The sequence below is a fragment of the Sorghum bicolor genome, chromosome 9 (genome assembly GCF_000003195.3).
Source record: "Sorghum bicolor cultivar BTx623 chromosome 9, Sorghum_bicolor_NCBIv3, whole genome shotgun sequence".
Lineage (NCBI taxonomy): Eukaryota > Viridiplantae > Streptophyta > Magnoliopsida > Poales > Poaceae > Sorghum > Sorghum bicolor.
Genome location: NC_012878.2, coordinates 3675899 through 3693852, shown reverse-complemented (window position 1 = coordinate 3693852; position 17954 = coordinate 3675899). Strand labels below are relative to the sequence as shown.

At 40.5% G+C, this 17954-nt stretch overlaps 2 protein-coding genes across 2 annotated transcripts; both read left to right on the top strand.

Moving 5' to 3' along the window:
* Nucleotides 1199-2532, top strand: LOC8068215. Its single transcript, XM_002440522.1, has 2 exons — nucleotides 1199-1632; nucleotides 1836-2532. Exons 1-2 carry the CDS (start codon nucleotides 1199-1201, stop codon nucleotides 2530-2532), a joined length of 1131 nt encoding a protein of 376 aa, XP_002440567.1.
* LOC8068214 (transcription factor SRM1) lies at nucleotides 11525-12863 on the top strand. The gene is made up of 2 exons (XM_002440521.2): nucleotides 11525-12033; nucleotides 12232-12863. Exons 1-2 carry the CDS (start codon nucleotides 11591-11593, stop codon nucleotides 12653-12655), a joined length of 867 nt encoding a protein of 288 aa, XP_002440566.1. The 5' UTR covers nucleotides 11525-11590; the 3' UTR covers nucleotides 12656-12863.

Here is a 17954-nt window from a genome sequence, read left to right as displayed (position 1 = left end):
TTACATTAACATCATTTATGTGGTACGACGCACGAGATAGACTTGTATGCATACATGTAATATGTCATGAGGTTAAATGCACTTTGTACATGATGAAATCACCTAGGATAGATATAGATATAGATATAGATATAGATATAGATATAGATATAGATATAGATATAGATATAGATATAGATATAGATATAGATATAGATATAGATATAGATATAGATATAGATATAGATATAGAGGGAGCTTGTTTCTAAAGTCAAAAGTGGACTTCTAGTCTCAAGCTTCTAGTATATTTGGACATCAGATAGAAACAAAACTAATAATTGTAAATCACAAGGAAAGATATGCATATATGATTTCATCAATTCACATTCATTTATTTACTAGAAACACATTAATAAGGCATTTGGTTACACATAAAGTAATGTGATTAGAAATTATAGGCACAACGCTTTATAACCACTAAATATGGAGTCAACTCATAGTAGCAAATTGAGAAAATAGTGTCCTTTCAACCTGTGTGCTCGAGAATAGTGGTATGGCCTATGCACATCCTAGGTGTTGCATTTGTTTTATTAAACATGAGAGAAAAATGTGTGATGCGCAACATAGATATAGATATAGATATAGATATAGATATAGATATAGATATAGATATAGATATAGATATAGATATAGATATAGATATAGATATAGATATAGATATAGATATAGATATAGATATAGATATAGATATAGATATAGATAGAGAGAGAAAGAGTTTTGTACCTAAACTCAAAAGTTGACTTCTAGTTTCAAGCTTACAAAACTAATAGATGTCAATCACAAGGAAAGATATGCATATATGATTCACATTGTTTTATTTATTAGAAACACATTAGTAAGACATTTGGTTAGACATAAAGTAATTTGATTCAAAATTGCAGACACAACGCATATAACCACTAAAGATGGAGTCAACTGATAGTAGCATATTGAGACATTAGTGTCCTTCAAACCTATGTGCTCAAGAATAGTGGTGTGGCCTATGTGCACATCCTAGGTATTGCATTCATTTTATAAAATTTTATTGTACAATAAATTGAGACCAATACTAAAAGATTCACCATAAGGCCTATAAATACTTGGCTTTGTGCTTGCCATTTTCTCCATCCAAGTATCGTGTTTCATCATTGACTTGTTTAGTACTCAACCCTCACTACCCATGGATCCCAACTTCAGTGGTGTGTGGAGTGCTTTTAAAATAGATATGGTGAGGTCATTCATCGCTAGTCACAACACCAACAACACCTACACAAATGACCCAAACAAGAAGCACAATGACATTGTTGATGAGCTCCAAGCAAGGTTCCCTGGCAAAGAAAGGTATCAGGTAATTCAATTGTATGTTGACCTTGTAGTTGAGATGAATACAACTCAGAGCAACCAACAAGTTGTGGCAAGCAAAGCACCTGTGAATGATAACTTTGGGATGTCAACGGAGGATACAAATATGAACAACATGGAAATGATTCATGGTTATATACTAGATGATGTGCAGACCATGAAGATGGTAGAGGAACTGCCTCATAGGTTGAATATTGTTCATAAGAAAAAGAGGCAACACCCACCCATAGCTTGGAGTCATGACGAGCACAAGTAATTCATTTCTACTCTATTTTTGAAATGTTCATTACATATTTAAGGTTAATTTTTTGTACAAGTAATAAGTTAGTGGTGTATAGTACCTCATAGCATGAGGCATTGAAGTTTTGTTTCCACCAAATATTGAGTGTATATATGAACAAGACATGTTATCATCTGACTTGTTAATTCTAAACCATATATATATATATATGCAGGAATTTCCTCCGTGGCCTAGAAGCGTATGGCCGTGGTAACTGGAAGAACATATCTAGGTACTTCGTCCCCACAAGGACGCCGAATCAGATCTGTAGCCATGCACAAAAGTATTTCCACAGGAACGAGTGCACCACTAGGAAACAACGCTTCAGCATCAATGATGTTAGCCTCTATGATACAGAGCCATGGGTGCAGAAGAACTCTTCTAGTTTGAAGTGTCTCACCTTCGGCCATAGTGCTTACAACACACATTATTATGACATTGAGGGACAACATGCTGTTTTGAACAAACTCGCACATCCTAGCCAAGCGAGCAGTACACATGCTGCCACCTGGACTAGAGGTCAGCATGTACTAGCCGGTTCATCCATAGATCCAACAATGGTGCAGAGTAACGCTCTTGGATGGGAGGCGCTCGCCTTCACTAGAGGTGCTAACAACACAAATTACTATGACTTTGACGGACAACACAATGCCATGAACAACCTTGCATATGTTGACCCGACGAGCAACAACCATGTAGCCACTTGGACAAGAGGTCAACATACAACAACTAATTCTTCTATAGTTCCAGCGATGGTGCAGAATACTTCTCCTAGCGAGGAGGTGCTTTCCTTCACTGGGAATTCTTACAATACAAACTACTATGACTATAGTGGACAAAATGTTGCCTTGAATAGTGGGCAACCATGGTGAGCAATAACCAAGTTCTTTTATAGTTTTAGTGATGGCGAGGGTGCCACTAGACAACTTGTATTGGCCATCAATAGGGGAGGCTTCCTTCATAATCACTGGAGTATATGTTTGCCGGTTATTTTATCATTTAGTGTCAACAGGTGCATGTAAAACTAGTTGGTTGAAGACAATATATGGTGTCAAGTGCTAGTACTATTTCTGTATGGGGCTACAAAAAATTTCACTACTAGAGCATTACAATGAAATACTATCATGTGTTATTGCCATATCTATGTGTTATATATATTTTGGATGTCCTTGTGTTCTTTATTCTAAATATCAACTATATCTAAATGAATAGTACAATATTATCTTTGATTTCTTCATCAGAGATAAGGTTTGTTGTATTCTTTTTGTAAAAGTTCGATCGCTTCATCAGAGGTAAGGTTTCAAAGAAATGAACAAAGACAAGAAGTTTCGTGATTTCCGTTATGGATGTTATATGTATGTAATACCCTAAAAATTTAACCATAGACTTTTTTGTTTTCTAGAAAATATGTGGTTTCATATTTTTAAATTCATTTTTCATGTGGTTTAATGGAATGAATTTGTAGTAATGTTTTGCTTTTCGGAAAGCGTAAAGAGTTAAGTAACTTACTTGGCCTTCTAATGAGTGACAATTCTTCTTCTCTTTTTTTCCATTCCCTCACGCTTCAGCTAGCCTCCCTTGGCCACCCCACTTTTCACTGTAAGCTCTCTTTCCAGACTCTCTCTCCGCCATGGCCCCTCTTAGTTGCTTGAAGAATCAACAAAGGAAGATGCAAAACAATCAACAAGAGGTGATAGATCGAGTTTTCCCCACTGTTCTTTTAGCTGTTAGTCCAAGAGAAAACCCTAGGTGAGTATCCACACCTACATGCAGTAGATAAAATCTAGGTGCACATGTGTTTCTAGTTAGTTTTTTAGAGTAAAGTGTACCATGGGTCCTCAAACTTTTGGAACAATCACCTAGGTCCTCAAACTAAAAACAACTATTTGGGTCCCTAATATTGTCAACACGCACCAACTATCCAAAATCTACCATGCTAGCGCCAACATCTGACGTGGCCATGCCACATAGGCACCTAGAAGCGGGGGCCATGACAACTTCTCAAAAATACCTCTCACTTCTTTCTCTTTCTCACTCCAAGTCCATCCTCCACAGCCACCGTGCCCTCCCAGCTCGCCACCGATGCGCGCCTCCACGTCGCGCCCACACCAGCCCTCTCCTCCTTTGCTACCTCCTGGAGGCCAGGACCGACGTCAGCCTCGACACCTTCAAGCTGGTCGAGCCTAGCCAAGGTGCTGAGCCTGACCCGAGCGCTGATGGCGATGGCACGGCAGAGCTCATGCTCATCCAGGTCATGCACTTCATGTGCGGCTCCCTCGTCATGGACAGGCGCACCACCACTTTGTCCTTGCGTGGAGCTATGCCCCCCGTGGCGCCGTGCTGGACCAGCCCGCGCCGACGGTGACCATTTGCTTCCGGCATCGTCAAGATTACGCCATGGCCAGCAGCACTACTAACATGGGGAACCGCCTCTCACGCCCCATGCGTCAGACCCGGATCGGATGGGTCCAGCAGCTGCACCGTGTCCACCACACCACGTCGCCGTGCTCATCCTTCCGGACTTGTCCACGACTCCATAGAGACCCGTCTGCTGCAGAGGGGTGCCATGGTGGCCACGTTGGGGGAGGGGGAATATGTCTGTAGGACCTATGCAGCCACGCCTCACCTCATTCCAGGCACTCAACGGCCACCGCAACAGCCACCTACAGGACCACCACGGCCTCCAGGTAGGCGCGTTAATGGCACCGCGAGGTGGGCGCCACCGAGGCCACCGACATGTCGTGCACGGCGTGCTCTGTTTGCCTCTCTTGCAGGATCACTGGAGGTCCACCGACGCCCTCCTCCGCACCTATAGCCGCCTCTGCGCTTTTGCCCAATCCATCTAGCTCCTCTTCCACTTCATGCAGCTCCTGCTCTCCTGTACCACTACCCATCATTAGCAGGTCGCCAGTGCGAGCACCAGGATGCCCACACTTTGAGCGTGGCCAGGAGCCTAGAGCTGCACCCGGACAAAGTTTTAATAATCATAAAAATACAATTGCCTCAAATCAACAGTATGATAGTTAAAAAAATGAGATACTTGTTGCGGCAGCAAGATTAAAGCTTGGGGCTTCGATTGATTGCATTAGGTAAAAATCCATGGCAGCTTGGTTATCTTTCACTTTGCTCTCAAATATTGTGTATGCATATGAATGACTGGCGTCTAAAACTGAGAAAATATAATAAATCATTGTATTTTCAAGTTAATGCCCTAGATAAAACTTTTAAGTGACCCAATTCATCCCTCCTCTCTTAGGTCACATATGAACATTTTCTAGGACCATCCACTACGGCAGAGCAGAGCTTTGCGGAGCGCTTGAAGGTTTGCCGAGCGCAATATGCCGGGTGCTCGGCAAAGCACCTCTTTGCCGAGATCCAGGCACTCGGCGAAGCCGGCGCTCGGCAAAGAGGCATCTGGGCGCTCGGCAAAGAGCAGCACATGGCATAGAGGCCCTTCGCGAAGCGCCGAGCCCTCAACGAAAAAAGACACTCGGCAAAGACCATTCTTTGCCGAGGGCCAGGCTTTCGGTAAAGCCAGCCCATGGCAAAGGTTTAACGTGGTACCTGCCGTCAGCCTTTGCCGACAGCCCTCCGTTTGGCTCTTGGCAAACACGGCCTTTGCCGAGAGCCATATTTGGCTCTCAGCAAAGATTTTTTTTATTTTTGCCTCCAAACTTTTTTGTTAGTCCTTATACATTATTTGAAAGTACTTGTTACAATTTGGCACAATTTTCAATATTTTGATTATATTTCATTAGTTTATTTAATTTAATTGCATTTTTCAAATAATGCTAGTTTGAACTCTAGGTCCATCAAATCATAGAATTTCAAAATTCGAACAACCCAGGCAGGCCAACGAGCAAGGGGGACCTTCGCCGTCGTCACATGGCTGGCCCATCTTGCCACCTCAAGGGCCATCTCAGTGAGTATAGCGCTCGTAGTTTCATGTCTTCTCTTGGTGATGGACTTCGACTTGAGATAACCTTGTTGTGATGCTTGTTAGTTATTTGAACCACTCTTGTGATGCACTTATGCCGATGGTGTGGTGACGGTGTATCGAGTACTGTGACTTGTGGCGACATGTGGTCACAGTTGTGATGTATTGTGCTATAAGTGATGTTATTGTGATATATGTGCTATTATGATATATATGGTGCTGGATGTGGTATATATATATATATATATATATATATATATATATATATATATATATATGAGATGCATGTGATATATATGTGATTTGTTCTATTTGCAGTGAGCGAACCCAAAAACAAAAAAACAGAATCTGGTGGTCGCTTTGCCGAGTGCCTTTTGCCCTGGCACTCGACAAAGCTGCCAAGATTTTGACCCCGAGCTGAATTTCCTAGCTTTGCCGAGCGCCCCGGCCCAGGCGCTCAGCAAAGAAATTCCAAAACTACCCAAAAATTCTTTGCCGAGCGCTTCGCGCACAGGCACTCGGCAACGAAACTCCAAAACAAAAGTTTTTATCTTTGCCGAGTGCCCCTTCGAACAGACGCTCGGCAAAGAAATTGCAAAAAAAAAATTGATTTTCTCTTCGTTGAGAGCTACTCTGACAGGCGCTTGGCAAAGACTTCATCACGTCTAGTTGTGTGGTGATGGTCACTTTTCTTTGCCGAGCGCCGCCGTGGCCCTCGACAAAGGCTTTGCCAAGTGCCCGACGGAAGGCTCTCGACAAAGATGCCTTTGCCAACACTGTTCATTGCCGGCAAGCCTTTACCAAGCGTGGTACTCAGCAAAGCCTTTGTCGAGGGAAAACTGTCCTTTGCTGAGTGGCCCTGGCGCTCGGCAAAGCCGCCGTGTGCAGTAGTGATCGATTCCTCTAGAGCACAACCGACCATTTGAGAATGTTTAATGCCCAAATTCTCATTTAGCCCTTCAATTAAGCATTTATTAGTACTAGTACTAGTACTAGCAGTATGCCCATTGTTGACGGTCACTAATGCTTATTTTTATCCATTAACTATTGCTTGATATGACATGATATGAACCACAAAACATAGTTGTAGGGTTTGAAAATAACGAGTTCCACGAGTTTTGATGAATCTATGTTTTAAGGAGTTAAACTAGAAAAGGACCAGAATCACCAAATAAAAGTATCTCAAGTGAAGAATCTGAGTACACCATTGCAGAGAGCTCATCGATACGATCAAGACGAACATATCATTTGCCATATTTGGAGCACCAGAGAGAAAGTCTTCGATAGATACGACTCGGAAGACTCTAAATGACCCTAGAACCATCATCATAGACTAGGGACTAATTAAACCGACAAGATTCCATAGCTCTATAAAATAATCTTTTTCCAGAGATTTATCTAGAAGCTATAAAAGGAAAGAATCTATCCACGATATGACTCATTGCGCAAACGGATCGGAAAGTGGCACTAGAAGGACGTGAAAGACACTAGAAGGCACAGGAACAAAGCGGAGGCTCGGCGGTCCCACCTATCGTCCCCCTTCGCGTGACGGTTTCCAACCAACGTCTATGATGCATCTTGACCATTATTTCAAGTCGGTTTCATCCGAAGGCTGTGGTTCATCCCACCGGTCTATATAAGTAGAGGCAGACCCCCCCCCATAGAGGCATCTCCTTCATTAGCTACATCCAGAGCAGAAATTAGGGTTTCATCAAGTATAGAAGTAGAGGTCCCTCTAGATCTTCTAGTTCTAGTTCTTCTTGTTTATCTTCTAGTTCTAGTTCTAGATCAGCTAGTTGAAGTTGTCTAGTTCATCATCTAGTTGTAAACTAGAGATCAGGGACAGAGGAGAGGAGAAAGCTGAGAAGGAGCTATTTCTCAACATTTAGAAGAGAAACAAACGTGTTTTATATAAACATATAAAAATGTATCAAATCTTATCAGGACATAAATGAATTAACATTGAGCTAAGACATTAAACACTTAGAAGAGAAACAACCTCATTTCATATAAACATCTAGAAGTCACATGTGCAACATGCTGGTCATTTAAATGCCAAAGTTAAGTTCTTGAAAGGACTAAGTTGCTACCAAATTATGATTGAGCTATCTCTTTTATGAAGTGATCAGTTGCTAACTAAGCTTACTTTCTTGCATTATGTTGTATCATTATTGTATGGATCATTACCTTTCTTTTCATTAGGAAGTTGTTCTTGAAGGAGTGAAAATTGCTTCATGTCTTTTCCCACTGGGAGTCACCATCTAACATTTTATGAATTGCCCTTTGATAAGAAGTAAGATGCTACCTAGTTTTAGTTTTGTTTTTTACAAAGGTAGCATCTTTCCCTTGTCAAATTTAACTAGAGATCAGTTCATTCAAGTTGCAATTATGTCTTGATAAAGTCAATGGTAGAATTAGTTGAAGAAACCATATTACAGGTTGAGAGCGAGGGAGAGAAGCAAAGAGAAGAGAATCAGAAAAATGGCATGTAATGTTATAGGTATCCAGCCACATCATCTTTTTTATCAAAGTACGATAGACTGAATTGATATACATGCATGATTTCCTTCCCTTTTGTCATGACTGGCATATGTGCCTATGATCCTTGCTGAAATTGATATATCTTGTCTCTTTTTTGTTTACATGGGATACAAATTGTTTCCTGAAAGGTATGTTTTTCCTTCATGTCAAGAGTAGTGCAGTACATACAAATTAACTTGATGTTTCTTTAGTTCCACTTTGCTAAAATGATTGCATTTCCATTGTATGCATATGAATGACTGGCATCTAAAATCGAGAAATTATAATAAATCATTGTAAAATGTTAAAAAAAGTCTAACTCAGGTTTAATTGGGGTCTATCCACCCCTGATAGGGAGGATAGTCTTTGACTTAGCCAATTATAAAAAAAAGAGCTTTATACCATGACGTCGCAGACAATTCGGTGTGGTCACCCTGCCAGTCTTTTTTTTCGCGAGCATGCTTCACATGTATATCATTAACAAGGAAATAGATGTTTTTGTTAAAGCAGACCCCGATCAGCCTAGTATGTGAGTAGCACACTACGGCAGAGCAAAGAACACCTTGCAACCGCAGGAACAAACGCTGCTGCTGCTATCGCTAGAAAGGATTACACGGTGACCAAATTAGCGACTTTTTTTGGTCAACTAGCTTGACCGGACGCCCACAGCGCTGCGAGGTAGCAGTAGCCCGCCTGCGACCACCGGTCAACTTCCTCATCAACGAGAACAACCAGAGAGCGGCAGGGGTACTGAGGCACCGTGGAAGATCCTCTGGTTTCACTGCTTTCCAAAGGCACCAGGCTCCCAAGATGATGAGGGAGTCAAAGCCTTTTCGTGTCGACGACGTGAGCAGCGTGCGGGACGAAAGCCACCAATCGAGGAAGGCAGAACCCGGCGACAGCGTGAAGCTGGCGAGGCCGATGGGTTCCAGCACTCTGAACCAAACTTCACGGCCGAACTCACACTAGCCTGGCTGTCTCCTGCTCCTGGTCACAGAGGGCGCAGACGTCGTCGTTCGGTTAGTTCTATCCAGCAACAACTGTTGGTTCTAGTGTAAGCTGTGAAATTGTGTGTCCACAAACGATCAGCCAGGGGGCGCAAACAGTCCACAGGTATCTATCTAGATCCCATAACGCAAAACCAAAACTCTGGTTCTGTTAGTTAGTGCTAACAATTGAGCCACAGATGTCAATCCCCAGGGAAATCAGTCGATGAGTACGAGTCGTGACCTGTGCAAAATTGGGACAAATTCTGGATAGCGCCAAAGTTTGAACAACAGACTATCCACATCCCAAGGGTGGATGGTCCGCGTGGTGCATTTTCTAGAAGTTCCAGTTTCTATAGAATGTTAGCTTTGCTGAGGTGACAACAATTTCTTATTTCTTGTACTACGGACGGTTCGAGCTCTGTACCACGAATGGTCCAACAGTCAGTTCACTGTGAACTCTGATAGACATTTAACATGAATATAGTTGTTGGTTTGCATGCGGACCAACTGGATTTTGTATTGCGGATGGCCCATGAAATCATTGCTTTCACAAGAAAGTCTTTGCAAAGGCTAGTAACCAAGTGAGCGATATATATACTAATATACACCTCACTTGGCCATGAGGGAGGTCTCTCTTCACACTTGGCAAGCTTCTATGACATATTTGAGCCTTCTTTCACCTCTCTCATACGCATTGCTTAGAGGTCGCATTCTTGTGAGGTTGAGAGCATCCTAGTGCATTCAAGTGTTTGAGCTTTGTGTCACTAGGGAGTCTTCACATAAGTGTCATTGGCATGTTACTCTTGGAGATTGTTATCTCCTAAATAGCTTAGAAATTGTGGATCCATGGAGGACATCAAAAAGATTGTGAAGGCACCCCGGTTGTTATAGTGAGAGCCTTTGTGCTGTACTTGCAAGAGTGGTGAAGACCAACTCTAGTGGAATCGAGGTGTGGAGTGGTTGTTGTTTCTATTGGCTCAATAACAAGTGGTGCCTCAAAAGAGGAGCTGCAGTTGAATATTGGATCCACCTCAATGTGAACTAGGATGACTAACAAGTCATCGATATCACAGAATAAAATCGTTGTCTCATGTTCAGTTATTTCTTGAGCTCAATTTAATTGCAATCTACCTTGAGCACTTTACATCTTACAAATTGAATTGTTGCATATAAACCTAGGCTGCAAATCTTCACCTAGTGATATCATAGTGTAGGGGCTCTATTGTGTTATGAATCAAATTTGTCCAGTGTTATGTTTTTTTGTTTGAACCACCTATTCAACACACCCCCCCCCCTAGTCAGTATCCTGGATCCCATAGTAGAGCATCCTCCATAGAAAATGAGAAATTGCCAAAAAATCATCAGCTAGAATTATTCGAACATATTTGTATAAGTTGTAATTGTCCACTACATTACACCAGATGAATTTTAATTTTCTCACGCTCATACTATATTAGAAATAAAGGCAAAATAGTAAATGCAATATCACAAGGAAAGATATGCATATGTATAGGATTTGAAAATCTCACAAATATTTATGTAGTGGCAACACACTAAAAGGTATAAACCATATGTTACTAATTAATATCAGCATCGTAGTAATGGCACTTCATTACCACTGACAATGCATGGAGTCAACTAATAGTAGCGAAACCAGGCATGAGGTCTTATCATCCTGTGTGCTCAAGAATATAATATCAACAAAAAATAAAGTATGACCATATGCAAATCCCGTCATTATTAATTAGCATGCTACGCACACACGACACTATCTGGAAGCGCTGCACTAGATCTAGAGTTTGTCCTCATCTGTAGTCTAAGTCCACTCTTGGGTACGTATGTGTATGTATACACTATGTGTGTGTACATGTCCACCATATTGCTCACAGCAGTGTAGTATTTCTGCTGCACAAATAATATGGATCTCGAGGAATGCACAATTGTTGCATTTGGTTTATCGCATGTATTAGAGAGATAATATGACTGACGTGCACGCATCGCGTTCTTAGTTCAAAAATGAGCAGGCGATCGATCAGGCACATAGAACTGCAGTCCTGGCCTTGGGTTTGGGTGCAAATGATCATTAATTGTGTTGGGTCTCTTCCTTACAAAAGGTATATATTTATTTATTTTGTTAATAGTAGACAACATTGATATTTGATCTTGCGTATCCTAGGCCATCGACATCTCACTCTCTTATGTAGATTATATTACATTATCCCTAAGATTTTTTTTTTGCGTGAGCAAGTTACAAACGCAGACGCATCCGCATGACTCCATATCTTTGATTTTACCATTTAAAATTCCATGTTTGACTTCAATTCGTGTCAAAGTCAGATGCACAATTAATTGAAACCAGGGCAAAAAGATTCACCACAAGGCCTATAAATACCTAGCCTTGGCTTGCCATTCTTCCCATCCCAATAGCCCACTTCGCAGTTCCTACTACCAATTGTGTTTTAGTACACTCAACCCTCAAACCCCATGGATCCCAAGTTCAATGGCGACTGGAGTGCCAATGAGATCGAGATGGTGAGATCAATCATAGCTAGTCACGACGCCAACAGCAGTTGCACCAACAACAGGAATGCTAAGCACTATGGCATTGTAGATGAGCTCCATGCTAGATTCCCAAGGAAGAATAAGCGTCAGGTAATTGACTTGTATGTTGATCTTGTGGTTGAGATGCTAAATGCAATGGAGATGAGCAGCAACCAACTGCCTATGATGAGCAACGACCTTGTGGTCGACAATTTTGGAGTGATGGTGGAGAACCCAGGCATGCACAGCATGGATCTGTTTCCTAGTTACTTAATAGATGAGATGAAGGCAAAGAGGACGGTGGAGGAACAACACCATAGGCAAGTTGTTGTTCCTCAAGAGGACAAGCAACGCGCAAGGAGGTTTTGGACTCTGGCTGAGCACAGGTCATTGATCTTTGCACTATTTTGAAAATTCTTATTTCTTTCATGTTAACTATTAGTATAATTATTAGAAATATGGTGTGAGGAGTATTAATTGATTAGCCTGAGACGCTAAGATATGATGTTTTTTTCACTTACCACGAGATCTCTATTCTTATTTCACTAGTTTATTTATGTTAAACCCTATGTATCTCACTACAGGAATTTCCTGCTTGGCTTGCGAGCGTATGGACGTGGTAATTGGAAAAACATCTCCAAGGACTTCGTCACCACTAAAACGCCAGTGCAAGTCTCCAGCCATGCACAGAAGTTCTTTCGTAGGCAGGAGAGCACCACAAAGAAGCAGCGCTACAGCATCAATGACGTCAGCCTCTATGACGCTAAGCTATGGGTGCAGGACAACTCCTCTAGCTGGGAGGCTTTCACTAGCAATGCTTACAACCCATACTCTTATGGCTTTGGTGGCCAGCTCACCATGGACAACCTCACACAGGTTTATTCAGCCAGTCAGGCGAGCAACAACCAGACACTCACCTGGACTGGAGATCAGCAGACATCGAGTCCTTCTGCAGCTCCTACGACGGAGGAGGATGGGACCCAAATGGAATGGACCAATTATTATTAGCTTGGAGACTGTGTCCCTAAGTGGTGAATAGACATGAGCAACATAATGTAGTAGTTGCTACATATGGTTTAGTATATCCTATGATGCATGGACACCTATCTCGTTGAAGACAATATGTATGGTAGTTTTAAGTGTTTGTACCTCAAATAGTTCCATTGTCATGCACTTTGCAATGAACTAGTATCAATGTGGTCCCATTATATGTATGTGTTCGTTGGTTTGTGTTAATTACATACATCGTTGTTTGTCCCCATATTCTTTGATTCCTAACTTAATTATGTTTCCTCATTTGTTTTTATGTTTTACTATGACATGTTTTGTTAATTCATCATGCAACAAGATTACCAAAGAATTTAACAAAGGGAAACACAGAACACCATAATTCCATTGTGTTTTTGTCTATATATAATCACAAAACTCTTAATGATAGGAGTATGAACCAGTTAAATCCCATTTCTAAAATTGAATCCACTTCTAGAAGGAAGATTTGAGATCTATGAATATGAGGTAACTCAATGAGATTAAAGGAGTGGACCTAGATGCATCCAGTCATAATAGTCAAGCATAGATAGGAGAAAATCCCTAAACTATAAATCCTCGGTTTCTTCTTCAATACCCACAATCGGTGTGTACGCATTTATTAATTGTCATTTTAACAATCTACTTTCCATTTTAGGGGGAAATTCATGATATCCCCTATTTGAACTCAACCTTACTTTCATGTTGTTATCCTACATCCGGTGTGAAAGATAGAAGAGATTGGGTTGTTTCCTTACAATTTCATAAAATATTTGTAGGACATATGGTGTAACGACCTAGTGTGCACTTGACACATAAGCATGATCATCATGAGCATTGCATCATAAAAATCCATATTTGCAAAAGGAATATAGATTATGCATTGCTAAAAACTAGTAATTTTGAGCATTGGTGAATGAGATGGTCGGAGTTGACTGATGGTCTGACGGTTGCTTTGTCATTCTGTTAGCCAGAGTTTGTGCTCTAACAGATAGTCCAATCAGGACATTGGATATTCACCAAAAACATGTTGGCGGCTTGGTCACGTAGTTTGTGAGGTGTTTGTATCAACCTCTCCGTGGACCCACATGTCAGTACAAATGTTGTCACACCCCATAGCAGCACCAATGATGCACCTCCACTCTTACTCTTCCCAAATAATTAATCCATACCAAATTATAAGACGTTTGACTTTTTTAACACCAAATTTGACTACTCATCTTATTCAAAAATTTATGAAAAACATCACTTTTTAATCGTGGCTTGGTTTATTAATAAAAGTTCTTTAAGAATAACTTAAATTTGACTGTATTTGCACAAATTTTTTGAATAAGACGAGTGGTCAAACATAAGATCAAAAAAAGTCAAACATCATATAATTTGGAATAGAGCGAGTACATCACACATCTCTTTTTCTCGAAGTAAGAAAGGAGAAGGAACCAAGGAAGAAAAAGGTGAAAGGAGGAGGAAAAAGATAGGAGATCCCTAAGGGTAGCAGCCCTATCCCTCTCCCTTATTTATAGGGTAGAGCCGGGTGAGCTCCCACCCTCTAACTTGTGGAGAGGAGCAAGAAGAAAAGGGGAAAGAGGAGCCAACCCAATCTCTCTACACGAACCTACGGCCTGCCACCCCCAACAGCCCACTAATTCTTCATTAAGTACTTAAATAGCTGTGCTTATTAGTTAACTTATAAAGGGCTGGCTCCCCTCAATTAGAGCCCAACAAGTGCTTACAGCCCACTAAGATTCAGTCCAATTACTGCCTACTTGCACGGCTGCATCCAGTTCCAATACAGCGTGACGTGTGCGACTCTTCGTCCTCCATCTGCAGTTCACATTTTGACTCGTTGACTGCTCAGCTTCCACAGGCAGCAGGCAGCAGGCAGCGCCCAGCAAGACGAGCAGGAGCAGAGGCCGTTTCACCGACACGGGCAGACGGTGAGACTCCGAGTTAGGCCTTGCTTAATTAGATTAAAAAAAAGGATTTAGAAACTATAGCAGTTATTCTCTAACTATGCACTAACTCAAAAGATTTATTCCCCGAATTACATGTAAACTATAAAATTAGTTATTTGTATATATATTTAATACTCCGTACATATGCCGCAAAATTCGATGTGATAGAAAATCTTGAAAATTTTTAGGTTCAGGCCAGAGCCAGGCAAGCTGCACACTTGTTTAAAATTTCTAATTTATTTAATCTAATCACTTGATCTGTATCTCAAATAGCCAAATCCCCTGTAGTTCGGTGTTTTAATAATCTATCTATCCCTAATACTAAATTACGAAAATTTCACTCCGCCACCACCAATCTATCCCCCCGTTCGGAATCTGTCCGCCTCTTCCGATTGGCTTCAAACGTTGGTGGAGGGTGAAAAAAGAATAAAAGCTTTTTCAAGATTCCCAATGTAAAATCTTCTATATACATCAAAATACGTTGAGAATAAAGAAATATAGGGTCCTAAATGCAAAATGTTTGTCCTATTAGTTTATTTTTCTTTTATTCTTTAAATCGGCTGAAAATTAATAAATGCGTAGTAATTCATAGAAAAATCTAAAAATTACAATAATATCATGGTTATCAATAAAATAAATTATGGACTTTAAATTTTATAAAAAATAAATATAAATAGATATGTAATATTATGTCACTATTTTCTATGGTCATTTGATGTTTTTCTCCCGTTGCAACGCACGGGCATATTTGCTAGTCTTAATGAAAATACAATTGCCTCAAATCGACACTATGATAGTTAAAAAAATGAGATACTTGTTGCGGCAGCAAGATTAAAGCTTGGGGCTTCGTTTGATTGCATTAGGTAAAAATCTATATATGGCAGCTTGGTTATCTTTCACTTAGCTCTCAAATATTGTGTATGCATATGATTGACTGCCGTCTAAAACTGAGAAAATATAATAAATCATTGGAAAATGTTTAAAAAAGACTAACTCAGATTTAATTGGGGACTATCCACACCTGATAGGGAGGATAGTCTTTGACTTAGCTAATTTTAAAAATAGCTTTTATACCATGTCGAAAGGGTGTAGCAGACAGTTCAGTGGTCACTTGCCAATCTTGTCCAGCAACAAATGTTGGTTCTGGTGTATGCTGTGAAAGTATCCACAAACGATATACTATCCCATAACACGAAACCAAGTCTGGTTCTGTTAAGTGCTAACAATTTGGACCACAGATGGCAATCCCAAGGGAAATCCATCGACGAGTATGAATTGTGACCTGTGAAAAATTGGGACAGTTTCTGGATAGCGCCAAAGTTTGAACAGCAGACTATCCACATTCTAGGGGTGGATGGTCCGTGGTGCATTGTCTAGAAGTTTTAATTTCTATAGAATGTTGGAGTTGCTCAGGTGGTAGCCGAGTGGGGGACTTATTACTTGGCCATGAGAGAGAGGTCTCTTCACACTTGGCAAGCTTCTATGACATATTTGAGTGTTCATTCACCTCTCTCTCTCATACACATTGCTTAGAGATCGCATTCTTGTGAGATTGAGAGCATCCTAATGCATTCAAGTGTTTGAGCTTTGTGGCACACTAGGGAGTCTTCAAGTAAGAGTCATTGGCTTGTTACTCTTGGAGATTGTTATCTCCTAAATAGCTTAGAGATTGTGGATCCATGGAGCACATCAAAAACATTGTGAAGGTGCCCTGGTTGTTCTTTGTGAGAGCCGTTGTGCTCTCCTTGCAAGCTAGAGTGGTGAGAGCAACTCTAGTGGAATCTAAGTGTGGAGTGGTTATTTGTTTCTAATGGCTCAATATCAATTGGTGCCATAAAGAGTAGCAGTTGGACACTGGATCCACCTCAATGTGAACTAGGATCACTGGCAACTCATCGATATCACAGAATAAAATCTTTGTTTCATGTTCGATTATTTCTTAAGCTCAATTTACTTGCTATGTACCTTGAGCACTTTACATCTTTGAAATTGAATTATTGCATATCAACCTTGGTTGCAAAACCTTCACCTAGTGATCATACTGCAATAGGGGCTCTCTTGTGTTATGAATCAAAAGTTAGTATTACGATTTTTTTTATTTGAAACCACCTATTCACCCTCTCTCTCTCTCTCTCTAGTCAGTATCCTTGATCCCGCAGTAGAGCAACCTTCTGATAAAATGAGAAATTACCAAAATCATCAACTAGAATTATTAGACCGTATTTGTATAAGTTGTTTTTTGATGAAATATTTGTATAAGTTGTTGTCCATTGCACTAGATGAATTTTAATTTTCTCACGCTCATACTATATTAGAAATAAAGGCAAAATAGTAAATGCAAAATCACAAGGAAAGATATGCATATCTATAGGATTTGAATATCTCACAAATATTTATGTAGTGGCAACTATAAACCATGTTACTAATTAATATCAGCATCGTAGTAATGGCACTTCATTACCACTGACAATGCATGGAGTCAACTGATAGTAGCGAAACCAGGCGTGAGTTCTTATCATCCTGTGTGCTCAAGAATATAATATCAACAAAAAATAAAGTATGACCATGCAAATCCCGTCACTATTAATTAGCATGCTAAGCACACGACACTATATCCGTAAGCGCTGCACTAGGGTTTGTCCTCATCTGTACTCTAGGTCCACTCTTGGGTACGTATGTGTAGTGTACATATACACCATTGCTCACAGCAGTGTAGTATTTCTGCTGCACAAATAATATGGATCTCGAGGAATGCACAATTGTTGCATTTGGTTTATCGCATGTATTAGAGAGATAATATGACTGACGTGCACGCGTCGCGTTCTTAGTTCAAAAATTAGCAGGCAATCGATCTACCACATAGAACTGCAGTCCTGGCCTTGGCTTGGGTGCAAATGATCATTAACTGTTACATCGATCTCCTTACAAAAAATATATATTTATTTATTTTGTTACTAGTAGACAACATTGATATTTGATCTTGCGTATCCTAGGCCATCGACATCTCACTCTCTTGTATGAGCCATTGAAGGATGCTGGACAATTACTATGAGATTATATTAGAGTATCCCTAAGATATATTTTTTTTACTATGAGATTATATTAGAGTATCCCTAATATAATTTTTTTGCACGGCCCAGTTATAAACACAAATGCGTCGCATGACTCCATATCTCTTTGATTTCATCATTTAAAATTTCATGTTTGACTTATCATGTCAAAGTCAGATGCACAATTAATTGAAACCAGGGCAAAAAGATTGACCGCAACGCCTATAAATACTCAGCCTTGGCTTGTCATTCTTCCCATCCCAATAGTCCACACTT